At 57.8% G+C, this 12452-nt stretch overlaps 2 protein-coding genes across 4 annotated transcripts; one reads left to right on the forward strand and one right to left on the reverse strand.

Annotated features, from left to right (window-relative positions):
- Window positions 1-543: 543 nt before the first annotated feature.
- On the forward strand, window positions 544-8615 carry LOC104335349 (malignant fibrous histiocytoma-amplified sequence 1 homolog). 2 transcript variants are annotated; one of them, XM_009941079.2, is made up of 11 exons: window positions 544-600; window positions 1599-2478; window positions 3092-3383; window positions 3819-4005; window positions 5025-5215; window positions 5317-5804; window positions 6420-6577; window positions 7102-7261; window positions 7722-7792; window positions 7898-8004; window positions 8214-8615. In XM_009941079.2, the coding sequence occupies exons 1-11, from the start codon at window positions 582-584 to the stop codon at window positions 8229-8231; spliced, it is 2571 nt and encodes an 856-aa protein (XP_009939381.2). In that variant the 5' UTR covers window positions 544-581; the 3' UTR covers window positions 8232-8615. The 2 variants fall into 2 exon arrangements, with proteins under 2 accessions (XP_009939381.2, XP_075282354.1); XM_075426239.1 differs by lacking the exon at window positions 8214-8615 and having other exon boundaries at window positions 7898-8079.
- On the reverse strand, window positions 8564-12134 carry IRF7 (interferon regulatory factor 7). Of its 2 annotated transcripts, none has more exons than XM_075426241.1 (11): window positions 12089-12134; window positions 11840-12002; window positions 11457-11619; window positions 11307-11374; window positions 11130-11175; window positions 10903-11025; window positions 10671-10814; window positions 10409-10471; window positions 9874-10254; window positions 9603-9721; window positions 8564-8996 (listed from the first exon to the last, which is right to left on the reverse strand). In XM_075426241.1, exons 1-11 carry the CDS (start codon window positions 12109-12111, stop codon window positions 8850-8852), a joined length of 1440 nt encoding a protein of 479 aa, XP_075282356.1. In that variant the 5' UTR covers window positions 12112-12134; the 3' UTR covers window positions 8564-8849. The 2 variants fall into 2 exon arrangements, with proteins under 2 accessions (XP_075282356.1, XP_075282355.1); XM_075426240.1 differs by having other exon boundaries at window positions 10409-10528.
- Between the last annotated feature and the right edge of the window lie 318 nt (window positions 12135-12452).

The raw sequence follows: 12452 nt of genomic DNA on the forward strand, positions 1-12452 counted from the left end.
TACTGGTTCTTTCATTCTGTCTACCATTAAAAATAAATCTGTCAAATTGTAAGCTACCCCTTGGGAGAGGCAATGAGAAACATACCTAAAAATGCCTCTTCTGCCATGTTCTAGGAAACAGCTTTTCTAGTATATTGTGTATACTACTTCCATTTTTTTTTTCTTTCTAGTTGACCCTCTCTGATCAGATGGTGCCACCTGTTTAAGGGAAGAAATCTTATTTGTTCAACACACACAGTAGTTTGGTAGCAGCATAACCTCCTGTTAGTATCCGTTCCCTCCTCTGCAACAGTGGCAATGCCAAAAGCTCCTTTAGAAAAGGCAGGGGCGCTGCTGCAAGAAGTTGATGCAGGACCTCCTCTGCCACCATCTGTCTTGTAGGTGACCTCTAGAGCTGCTGTCGGGACCCTGGTATCTGGCCAGAGGTGCTGGGGTTGTTGGGAGCTGGCCTGGGGATGGATGGAAGAAGAGGGTGGGGTTCCTGGGCAGAGCTCGGGGAGGCGGGGAGTGAAACGGCAAGAGGAAACGAAAGGGGGAGGCTGAGTGACCGGAGGATCCCGCTGGTGCCGCGCTGCAGGGCCATGGCCCAGCCCGGAGCCTGTGAGTAGCTGCCCTGGCTCGCTGCTGCTCTGGTTCGGAGTGGTGGTGGGAGCCCTTTGGCTTGTCTCTCTGACAGTGCTGGAGGAGAGACCTGGTGTTTGGGAGAGGGTGAAAGCTTGCTTTCCTGCTGGGAGGTGATGCTGAGAACTGGCGATGCGTTGGTCCCGAGCAGGGTGCCTTGCGCAAGGGGAGGCTGTGCTCAGTGTTGGCTGGTGAGGAAGTGAAACGAGGGAGAGGAGAGCAAATCTGGCCATGTTTTGTTCTAGTGTCATGTGATCCCCATCCCACATTCCCCTGGCACTCTTCTTGCCTGCAAACCTCACCGCTCTAAACACCTTCCCTTTGGGGATGTTGTCGGCCATCACCAAGTCCCTTCTTGTGCGCCCTGTCCTGTGCAGGACCCCACTGTCCCTGCGTTATTCCCCCAGGCTCCCGGAGCTGGGAGCATCTCTGCAGGGAATTGCAGCGTGCATCTGGAGCAGGGGGAGGATGTGAGAGAGGAAGTGTCTGAACTCACTAGCCCTGGCCTTGGTGCATCTCCCTGGCTGTGGTCAGGAGCGGACCGGGTGAGTTAGCTGGAGAGCAGCTCTCCTGCTGGTGTTGGCTCTGCCCTGCCAGCCCGCTACTGGGATTAGAAACCTGGTGGTTTTGGGGTAGATACACCTGCAGCTGGAGCTCTCACAGTGCTTTCATGAGAGCAAAGCCGTTAATGTGATGCTTGAGCTACAGGTCAGCATCTGGTGGGCACCGTTTCTTTCTGTGTCTTCAAGCCCAGGCAAGATCCTTGTGCCTCAGCTTTGGTTCCTCTTTTGAAAGGACACAGGAGCTGCTCGAGCAGCAGCTGTGGTCGTGCTGTTCTACCAGCACCTGTGTTTTGCCTCTGCTTTTGCTTGCTGGCTGCAACAATCCCAAAGTCATGCAGAGCTCAAGGGAAAAAATGGTCTGCAACCTAAAGGGCGAAAGTCTCTCTTAACCACCTTCCCTGCCCATGCATCCAGGTCAAGAGCAGGAGGATGGTTTGCATGAAGTGACTCTCTCTACCCAGAGGCTTCGCGTGCTGCCTCCAGCAGTCCTGAGCAACCCCATGCTGGAAAGCCTTGACCTTGACAGGAACAAGCTCAGGAGCATTACGGGCATTTCTAAGCTTTGCAACCTGAAGAAGCTGATACTGTCCAAGAATGAGATTGTGGACTTTCCCAATGAAATCCAGAGCCTGGTCTGTTTAGAGAAGCTTGAGCTGAATCAGAACCAAATCCGGGTCATCCCAGAGGGGACTTTCTCCCACCTCCCCAGGCTTAAACACTTGCGGCTGAACAACAACCGTCTCAGTGCCCTCCCCAGGGACCTGGAAGCTTGTCGAGGCAGCCTCCAGTATCTCAACATCTCCAACAACCTATTCCGGACCTTCCCCCAGGTTGTCCTGCAGCTGGCACACTTACAGGAGCTTCATGTGCAGAATAATGCCCTTCGCCAGCTCCCGAAGGAACTCTTCCAGGGGCAATCCCTGAAAATGTTCAAGGCCAATGGGAACCCGCTCCGGGAGCCACCCAGTGAAGTGTGCGCTGGTGGCATCCAGCAGATCCGGAATTACTTCAACCAGCTTCAGTGCGGTTTGAGGCAGGAGGAAAAGAGGGTCAAGACCATGTTCCTGGGGTCCTCACTGGCAGGGAAGTCCACCATCTGCAAAAGTCTGAAGCAAGGGCAAACCAAACTGGTGCCCAAGGAAGAGAGAACTGTTGGGATAGAGATCAGCGAGTTCCGGATTGAGGACTTCACATTTCTCTTCTGGGACTTTGCCGGCCAGCTGGAGTACTACATGACGCACCACGTGTTCATCACCCCACAGGCGCTAGTCATCCTTGTCATCAATCTCCACATGTAAGTGCTGAGCTGGTTTGGATTCAATGCAGAGTGGGAGAAGAAAAAGGGGCTGGGGAAACTTTGCCCTGCATGAGTTCACACCATTTCCACTAGACCTCGATGCCTGATCTTCTCACCGCTGGAGCAGCTAGCTCTCCCTCTCCCCCTTTTTGCAGATGACTCTTAATTAAGCCACTAGATCTGTCATCACCTTACCGAAGTCCGCTGTTTTGAGGGGTTAGAAGAGGATTAACTCCTTGTTTGACAATTGGTCCATGTCTAAACAGCTTTGCCTTCTGCCTCGGCAATACCTCTACGAGCCCTCCTGTATTTTGTGGTGCTCCCTGAGCATGGAGGGAGCATCGGGCTTGGGCTTCGTGGTACAGAGGGATGCTCCCATCCCCAGCAAGGACAGACTCTGCTACACCCCATAGCTTTTACTGGCTTAGTTTAAGGATGGGAAACTTAAGGATGAGATTGGATATGGCCCATGACAGCTTAGGATGTCCGAGTTCTTCTCCAGTAAGCCCCTAGTACAGCACAGGGTGCTTGGTCAGGCCTGTGCTGGTGGAAGTTGGCTGGAGATCTGGGTTAGATGTGAATTTCAGATTTTCTTTCTCTCCCTCCCCAGGTATGAAACTAAAGATAAGACTTTCAAGGAGCTTGTTGGTTTCTGGATCAACAATCTGTCCATGCGAGTCCCAAACTCGGTGGTGCTTCCTGTGGGAACCCATGTGGACTGCTGCCGGGAGGAGGAGGTGGAGGTGAAGAGGCATGACATCATGGCCAAGATCGCGGCCATGCTGGCAGAGAGAAAAAGCAACCTCGCTCACTTCATCGACAACCTGGAGCACAGTCAGGAGCCTGAGTTTTATGTGGACCAGTGGGAGAGGCTGAAGGAGATGGAGAGCCGCACGTTAACTGTAGGGCTGAAATTATCGTGGTTCCTTGCTGTCTGTGGTCACCCTGTTGTCTCTGGCAGCCCAGCGTGCTACTGGTGATGGTGACCTGGTGCTAATGCATCAGGCTGCTACTACAGCCACTTCCTGGGGCTGGGATGGATGTAGTAACTCCTGGCTGTGACCTGCTGGGTCCTTGTCCCTGCTCGGTGATGGGGATCTCCTCTTATGGCTTGTGGCAAGTGCCTGGGGAGGATTGTGAGGGGGCATTTACCATCCCCAGGTGATTTTCCAGGAACTGCTGCAAAGCCAGGGTGTAAAGGAATTGCCCTCTGAAGCTGAGCCAGTGATGTGTCCCATCCTTGGTGATCTCCTTGGCATTAGGTCCCTCGTCTACCTTGCAGGCTAAAAGACTCCTCTGGATGTGCTTTTGGCAGGCGTATGCTTTCTCTGTTCCAGATCTTAAACTTAGTTGCTGTCAACTGCACGGATCACTGTGATATCAAAAAGCTCGAGGCCACTATTCTGGAGCATGTGAAGAACGAGGAGCTCTTCCCTGAGGTTGTTCGAGTGCTGCCGCCCATCTACAGGCAGGTGGAAGCTGCCATCGTAGATACCGCACAGAGCGAGGAGATGGCAGACCATGGTGAGTGGTCCATCACCCCTGCCGCGCCTTCCTGGGAGGACCAGCTGTCTTGTGGCTGGGACGGGCTCTCTGGTGCTTGCTGCACCTTCTGGCCCTGCTTGTGTGGTGGTGGGTTTGCTGCTGAAGACCTTGCAGTGTTATTGCTGGAGCATTAATTGCTACTACCCTGCTCTGTCCTTACGAGCACCTGCCCCCAAGGCAGGTGCCTATGGAAAAGCATAGGAAAAGGCCAAGCATGTCTTTACCAGGAGGCTCTGCCGACATCTACCAACCTGTGGCTGGAGGCACACCCTCACCTGGCCACATTGTCTGGTTGGTTTCTTTCCAGCAACATTGTTCTTTTTCCCCTTTGCCCTGTATAAGCAATTGAAAACTCTTGCAGGAAGGAGCTCCACAGCTTTAATCCTTCTGTGTGTTTCCAAACTTACATCTGCTAAGTTTATTTAATGTCCCCTACCCCTCCCTAGCCCCTTCTCTGTGTCTTCTGTGACTTAGCAGGTAGCCTCGGCTCCTCACTTACGTACCTGAAGCAGGTATGAACACCACCAGCACCCAGTGTCACCTCTGGCTCCCCTGGCCAATGTAGGATTAGAGGATGAGGAACAAATGCCCGTCTTTTGTGGAGATATAAGCCACGTTTTGTTGCCTGTCTCACTGCATGACTAAATGACTGGCAAGCTGAGGTTTTCTGGCTGGAAACAAACGTGCTCTCTCAAAAAATGAAACAAAAAAACAGTATGAGCCTCATTTTTCAGATGCTCTGTTGAGGTTCTGGCAGGCTGTTGGCACCGCTGAGGCAAGGCAAGACCATATGAGCTGCAGAGTGGCAGTGGGACCTCTGAGGATGGGCAAAAGCATTTAGGGCCACAGCCACCAAGCGTCGCACTAGTCCCACCTGCTTCCCCAGTGACAGCATGGGTAATGTTGGGTGCTGCTGGTGTTTGTTGGCTCTCTAAAGCATCTGCCTTGGAATGCTGGTGTCTGAGGGATGCTTGCTGAGCTCCCACATCTCCCTCAAGGCATGATGGACCTCCAGTACCTGCTCAGCAAACTCTCCCAGTGCGAGCACCTGGCCAACCTGAGCAGAGAACTTCTCCAGGACATCTTGCGGTACCTCCACCGCATTGGGCTTGTTGTGTGGTACGAGGAAATCAAGCACCTGGAAAGCACAGTTTTTCTCCAGCCTACTTTCCTAATAACTATGTTCAAGGTGAGTGTGGGGATCAGGACTGTCCTCTGCAGGGCCCAAGCTCTGCAGCTTTCCTGGGCTCCCGTCATTGCCACCTCTTCTCTTCTTCTCTTCCCACCTAGCTCCTTGTGAGGTACCGCCTAGTCCAACAGCTCGAGAGCATCTCTGTGGACACGCTGATTGGGGAACATGCCACCATCAGAGACAGGTCCAACTGGGTGTGGACCTTCAAGTCAAAGGCAATGCTGTGCCACCAGGCTGTGCGTGCTTTGGTGAAGCACCAGCTCTGTTCAGAAGGGATGCAGGACATCTTTGAGGAACTTATGGGACGCAGGCCACACAGAGGGAAAGGGAAGCTCTTCAGCCTCCTGGAGCACTTTGAGCTCTGCCTGGAGGTGAGGCATACCGAAGCACTCAACCCACAGGCCAGTGAGTTTGTGCCCGGGGAGCTGTGGGAGACAACACGGGGCCAAGGCGAGTGCTGGTACTTGTTCCCAACGTATCTGAACCAGACCGAAGAGGTCTCTGAGGTGTGGGGAGGAGATCACCCCAAGGACCTCCACATCCGTGCCTACTTCTCACCTGAAATACCTGAGGGTTTCTTCCAGAGGTAAGCAGTGGTTTCCAGCCCTTGGTGGGGTTGAGTGGTTCAGGATTTGCTCAGCACAGCGCCACTATGACTGTTAGCAAGCCCTTGGCTGTTGAGACGTTATCAGCTGAGGCATGAGGCTAGGACTCAGGAGACCAGGGCAGCTTCTCAGCTCTGCCACAGATGTGTGGAGCCCTGGATGAACCATTTTGATGTTCACTGCCTGGATGTGAGCAAGGACCATGCTCCTTCCAGTTCACCTTTCATCAAGGGTGGGTTTTGGCTAGTCTGTACCCACCCAGGCGGTCAGAGGTCTCCCCGTCCCACCTAAGGATGGTCCAGTTTCTGCAGGCGCTAGGACTATTCCAGTTTCTGGTAGGTCTCCTGTCCTTGTGGGGTTCTCGACTTGTGTCCAGAGTTTTATCTGATGGCCAGCTCCGGAAGCAGCTCTTGTCTTAAGACGCTGCTCCTGCTGCTTTAGATTTCAGTAGGGCAGGGTCCTCATTTGGTGTCTGCCTCTGCTTCTGCTGAAAAATGGGTTCATATTTTTCAAGTCCACCTGGTGCCACGCTTTCTCCCAGTGTTAGAGATAAGCGGGGAGAAGGGTGGTAAAAGCCATGGGCAATCTCCTCACAGGTTCCTGGTGAAAGCTTGCTCTTTCTACGCCACACACTGGGTGGCCAAGGAGACCTGCCTGCTCATATGCAATGGCAAACCTCTGCTGATCAAAGAGAACAACCAGAGGGCCTACAGCTACCTGGAGCTCCGGTCCAGAAAGCCGGCAGGAAGGGCAGGTATGGATCGCTGATGCTTATTTCATGACTCCCAACCACACGGAGCTTAGCTCCCCCCTGCCACCTCCACCCCTCTGAGCAGAGCATCCCAGAAGCCTCTGCCACATGTCCTAGTCTGGCCAGGGTCCACCAGCAGTTCAATTAAAGATTTCCCTTTTCTCCATGCAGCCTGATCAGGATTCCTCTCAAGCTGTCACATGAAAGTGGAAAGTCAAGTTTTCAGGCTTCTCATGGAGCAAATGGGTCATCCCTCCCCATAAGGTCCTAGCAGAGTACAGTCTCAGGCTGGGTCTCCAAGTGATAAGCAAAATGGCCATTTGTGTCAGGGAGCTCTTCCAACATATCTTTAAATTCCCTTTGAGGGCTGACGGGCCTTGGCTGACTTGAGAAATAGAGCTGGTCCAACCATTCTGGCTGTGGTCTGGCAGGCTGGAAGCAATGCATGCATCACCACAGCATCTCCTGGGCTGTCGCCCAGATTGGGTGGCTGTGAGTAAGCAAGACGTTCTCCTTTTGTCTGGAAGGTTTCCAGTTTGCCTGGGACTTCTTCATGGCAGTTGTGTTCATCGTCCAGAAGCTCGCTGCGGAGTGGCCAGGGCTGCACATGTGCGTGAAGACCCCCTGCCGAACAGCCAGCTGTCCCGCGGAGCTCATCTGGCCAGACACGGAGGGCACAAACGCCATGTACGTATGCGCTGCGCCCTGCCAAGCTGAGGGCTGGAGCCGGGGGCGCTGCTGCTGCAGTGGTGGTGGGGCTGGTCAGCTTCTAAATGCTGTGTGAAATAATTAGCTGTGAAACTCACTGGGCACTACATTGCCCTTCTCCTGACCATAGCAGCCAGTGTCCCACCTGGTGTTAGCACTTACTTGTGTGGGAAATTCAAGCATGGAAATAAAGGTGCAGAAGTTGAGACTCTGGGGCTCAGGTACATAATGTGCACCCTGGCCAGGTCCCACATGTGCCCCATTTCCTGAAGAGCTGAAGGTGCTCAGGCAGCTGGGAAGGCAGCAGCTGTCCCACCAACAGCAGGACCTCAGGTCAGGTGCAAAGACGGACTCTTCCATTGCCTTGCTGTCAGCTTCTGTGGGAAACACTGAGGTCAGTGCCTGCTTCTTCTTCTCCTCTGGGCTTTTTCCTCCACAGGACAAAGGAAGACGTTAAAACCTGTGGGACGTGCGGGCACTGCTTTGGCACAGAACTGCTCCTGCCTAAAGGTAAGCCCAGTGGGCCTGGCTTTGTGCCGCAACAGTGCTCGGGGTGAGGAGGGCTGAGGGTTTCATGGAGCTGGGGTGCTGATGGTGTCCCCCCCATCCCCACAGTGCCCAGGCAGCTGGAGGAGCCCCCAGCGCAGCCCTCTGCTCACTACTACGTGACGAGCTATGGGACCACCACCTTTGGGCCCAGCAGCATCCACGTCAACCAGCAGGTAAGGAGACTGCCACTTCCCCTTGCCCAGGGTCCAACGCTGAGGGCCAAGCACATCCTCTCCCCTTCCTCCTGAAAGGAGGGGATGCAGCCCGGGGAGGGGAGACCCCCCATCTTTGGGCCACACTCCTCCCTGAGGTACCACCACCTCTGCACCTCAGAGCTGAGTTCTGGGAGCTTCGTGTTGTAGTTACTGCCTTATTTTTCCAGAACATCTCAAGTGAGTAAGTCCAGGCCAGCGGGGAGGAGCTCACTGAAGAAAGATTTCTGCTCAGCCAAAGCAAAGCTGTCCTTGGCGCGCTTTGCTTGCAAGTCATGTTTGCAGCCTTAATGCATGGAAGTAAGTGCACCAATAAATGCATCCCTTCGCGCGTAGGAAGTCACCCCATTTACACAAACCTAAGAGGGGAGAAGGTGCTGACAAGTCCTCTGCTACGAGCCCGCTGCCAGCAGGGGCTTTGCTGGCACAAGGCTGGCCATGGCCCCCCCACACTTGGAGGAGATGAAGGACTGAGACTGATGGGCAGATGTCCAGGCAAGATCATCAAGCAGGAAGAACCTTTCTGTTCATATATATTTAAACTTAGAAAACTTAAGAAAATAAATCTTTAAATGACCACATTCCACCAAAACAGACATTAGCAGCTGACAGAAGGGAAAAGCAACGTGTCAGCTCCAGGATGGGCCAGTGAAGCTGTCCTTGGGGTGGGGAAGCAGAGGAAGAAAGGTCCCCACCATAGGCATCCCGCCATGGCGTTCCTGGGCAGGATGCTGGTTTGCTGGTGATGCCCAGTGGTCCCCCGCCAACTGGTGCCTGTCCCGGGGGGCGGCGGGGTGGGTGGGGGGTCAGTCCATTTGCATGGTGCAGTGCTCGATGAGCTCAAAGAGGCTGAAGGAGTCAGAGAGCTGCAGGCTGACGGTGCCGCTGTCCAGGGAGGAGGCTCCCTCCCGCAGCACCTGCTCATACCAGTACTCGCAGAACTTGGGCACCAGCTGCGGCAGCAAACCGTCAGGGTTAGGGGGGCAGCTGCCTGAGGCGGCTGCGCGGCCCCAGCCCCCTGGAGCGGGGGAAGGTGGTGTGCAGGGGACCCGGTACCTCCTCCCACCCCCTCCTGCCCAGCCCCCAAGGGCCCCCTGCCCCATGTCTTGGGTGGCCCTCCATGGACTCCAGGCCCCCAAGGGTCCCTCCCCCGGCACCTGCCCCCTCATATTTCCCCTGCTCCCCAAGGGTTCGCCTCCCTGGGCACCTAGCTCCACTCTGTCCCCGAGCCCCCAAGGGTTCCACTCCTTGGGCACCCAGCCACCCCTTCTCCCCTGGTCTCCAAGGGTCCTGCTCCCCTGTCACTCAGTTACCCCATCTCTCCCAGCCCCCAAGGTATCCCCTTCTTGGGTACCCAGATCCCCATATGCCCCAGACCCTGAGGGTCTCCCTCCTTGGGCATCCAGAGTCCCATGTCTGTGGACACTGAGGGTCCCCCACCTCCCCTGGACACCAAGGTCCCCCTCCTCGGGCACCCAGAGCCCCATCTCCCCTGGCCCCCCCCGAGACTCCCCCTGCCTGGGCAGTGGTGGGGCAGATGTGGGTTTTGGCCCCTGCACCTTGACCAGGATGAGCTTGGACTCCTTGGGCTTGGCCTTGGAGAAGGACTGCCCGAAGCAGAGGTAGATAGTGAAGTCAGGGGACCGCTGCCTTTGGCCGTTGCGGAAGTCCCTCAGCTCTGCGAGGGGAAACAGGGCTTAGTTTTGATGTGGGCCTGGGGGACGCAGAGGGGGCTGGGAAGCTCCGGATGTTGGTGACATCCTGGAGCTGGCTCCCACAACCCCCAAAAGCGGGGGGGGGGGGGGGGGAGGGGAAGGCACCCCTGCCTACCTATGCAAAACTGATTGAAGTCAAAGATGGGGGTTTCCTGGTCCCGGCAGAGCAGGTTAGGCGGGGGGTCCCCACTGCCCTCGAGCTGCTGGGACAGGGCCCAGAAGACCTTGCACTTCTTCAGGCGGGTGGCAAAGAGCTTGCAGGCGCGTTGCTCCAGCTGCAGCCCCACGCTGCCCAGCAGCTCCTCGGTGAAACGCCGCTGCTTGCCGTCAGCCAGCTTGGCGGGGCTGGGGAAGCGCACCAGGCGCCCGGGGCGCAGGGCCACGGCCGGGTCGGAGGGCTGGTACGCCAGCAGGCACTGGCTGCCCCGCACCTCCTCCTGGTAGAAGAGCTTCCCCCGGTAGTAGATGCTGATGTCCAGGATGGGGATGATGCCATCTGCATGGGGCAGTGGTCAGCAGCCGCATCCCCCCAAATCAAAATGCTCCCCCCTCCCCAAAATGCCCCGCCACGAGCATTAATAGCCATTAACAATCAGATGTAATATTTATGATTTTTACAATAATTATGTATAGCTATTAATAACCCTCACCTGTGTTATCTTCAGGCAGCAGCGGCACAGGGCTGGTGGCAGGGGCAAAGAGCATCACCTCCCCTGGGGAGGGCACGGGGACAGTGACCTCCGGCAAGTGGCACAGCAGTGCTGTGGCCCCTGTGGCAGGGGACAGGCAGCATCGGGGGGGAAGCGGGGGTGTCGCTTTGGCATGGGGGTGCACATGGCAGCACCCCAGCCGCTTCCCACCCTGTTACAGCATTCCCACGCCCAGGGCTGGCTCCTGCCCCCCAGCACCCACCTCGCTCCTCCAGCAGCATGGGGTCCGGCGGGCTGTAGGCACCCAAGGTGGGCTGCTCTGCCACAGGCGCCCATTGCTGAAACGCAGGCGGTGGGGGGCAGTTGTTTTGGCTGGGGTCTGGGTGAGGCTGGAGCAGGGTGTCCCCTGCAAGGAAATCACCGGTGGGAAGGGGCTGGGGTCCCCCACCCACGGTGTCACCCATCCTGCACCCCACAAGTGGGGCCGGTCTCACCTGGAGGTGCCCAGGATGGGGTCGGGGGGCCAAGGTTGCAGGGGGAGATGTTGCACTGCTGCAGCACCCACTGCAGCACCTCCAGGTCCTCCAGCGTGGGGGGCTGTGTGGGGTCGGTGCTGCCTGGGGGGGGGGCACAGCATGTGGGAGGTCTCACAGCCCCAAAACCAGCCCCAGCTGAGCCTACTGTGGTGCCTCCCCCAGAAAACTGGGGGACCAGTGCCTACCTGGGGGTGCAATGGCTGGGGCCACATCCGGGGGGGCAAGCTCCAGCTGTGAAGGGAAGCGGGAAGGGGTCTGACCGCTGTGGATGGGGGGGCACCCAGCCTCCCCTTGCCTCGCGTTTTGGCATTTTTGGGGGCTGCAATGCCTGAGCGGCAGCAGTGGGGCCCCCACCCCACTACCTGTGGCTGCTGGTGCACCGCGGGGTCAGGGCTGCTGAAACTTCCCTCCTCGCCGTGCCAGTGGGCAGCTGGAAGGAGAGCGGCCTGAGCAGGGTGCCCCGAGATCGCCCGCCGCACCCACCCCCCACCCCGCCACGGGGCCAGGCTCACCTGAGGCGATGGCAAAGACCTTGTGCGGGTCGTCACCACACTTGGAGCGGTCCTCCAGCAGCACGAACATGCGGGTGCTCATCAGGGCGCAGCGGAAGTTGGTCTTCCACTTGGCTGGGTCCTCGGGGCAAGCCTCGTAGCGCCCGCTTGCCATTGCCCAGGCCTGGGGGGGGGGGGGGCGGGGGTGCCGGTGGTCACGGGGACCCCGGCTCCACGAGCACGGAGGTTGGAGGGACGCCTGGTCTCCCCTCCTTCTCCAATTCCCACATCCCATCCATCATGAAGATCTCAAAGTTGCTGCTGGTGACCCCCCCCCCCCCCCCCAACGCCACCCCCACCTTAAAGACCTTGAGGTCGCAGCTGGTCAACCCCACCCCGCCCACCTTGAAGATCTCCACGTCGCTGCTGGTGACATCCTTCCTGGCGTTGTGCTTCCAGGGGACGCGGAAGGCGCGCCGGCTCGGGTCGGTCCAGCGCAGCCCCCGGTAGCTCCCGCTGCTGACGGCGTTCACCAGCCACGGCCCGAACCGCAGCTTCGGGGGCTCCCTGCGGGCGCGGGGCCGTCACCGGCGGGGCCGGGGCCGCGGCCGCGGGGGGCGGGCGGGTGGGGGTGGGGGGGAGATGCCGCTTACCCCTCGCCCTGCAGCGCTGCCATGGTGCGCCGGGTCCCCGCCGCCTCCCGCCCGCCCCTTTTATCCCCCGCCCGCCGCCGGTTTCCTGGAAACCACGTGACCCTTCCGAAAGTGAAAGTGTCACCGGCGGCCGCCCCCGCCGCGCCCGGTCCCCGCCGTGCGCCGGGGGGATGCTCTGGTGTCGTATCCCCCACCCCCCGGTGCTGCGCAACCCCCTCCCCAAATCAGCAGTAATTAAAAAGAACCCCCCCCCCCCCCCCCAGGCGAACCTTGCCCTGCTCCGGCGCGGGACGGGGGACCTCGGGGGGCAGCGGGCAGGTCGGGCCCGAGCTGGGGGGCCGAAACGCCCGGGACTCCGCGTCGG

The sequence above is a fragment of the Opisthocomus hoazin genome, chromosome 7 (genome assembly GCF_030867145.1).
Source record: "Opisthocomus hoazin isolate bOpiHoa1 chromosome 7, bOpiHoa1.hap1, whole genome shotgun sequence".
Taxonomy (NCBI): domain Eukaryota; kingdom Metazoa; phylum Chordata; class Aves; order Opisthocomiformes; family Opisthocomidae; genus Opisthocomus; species Opisthocomus hoazin.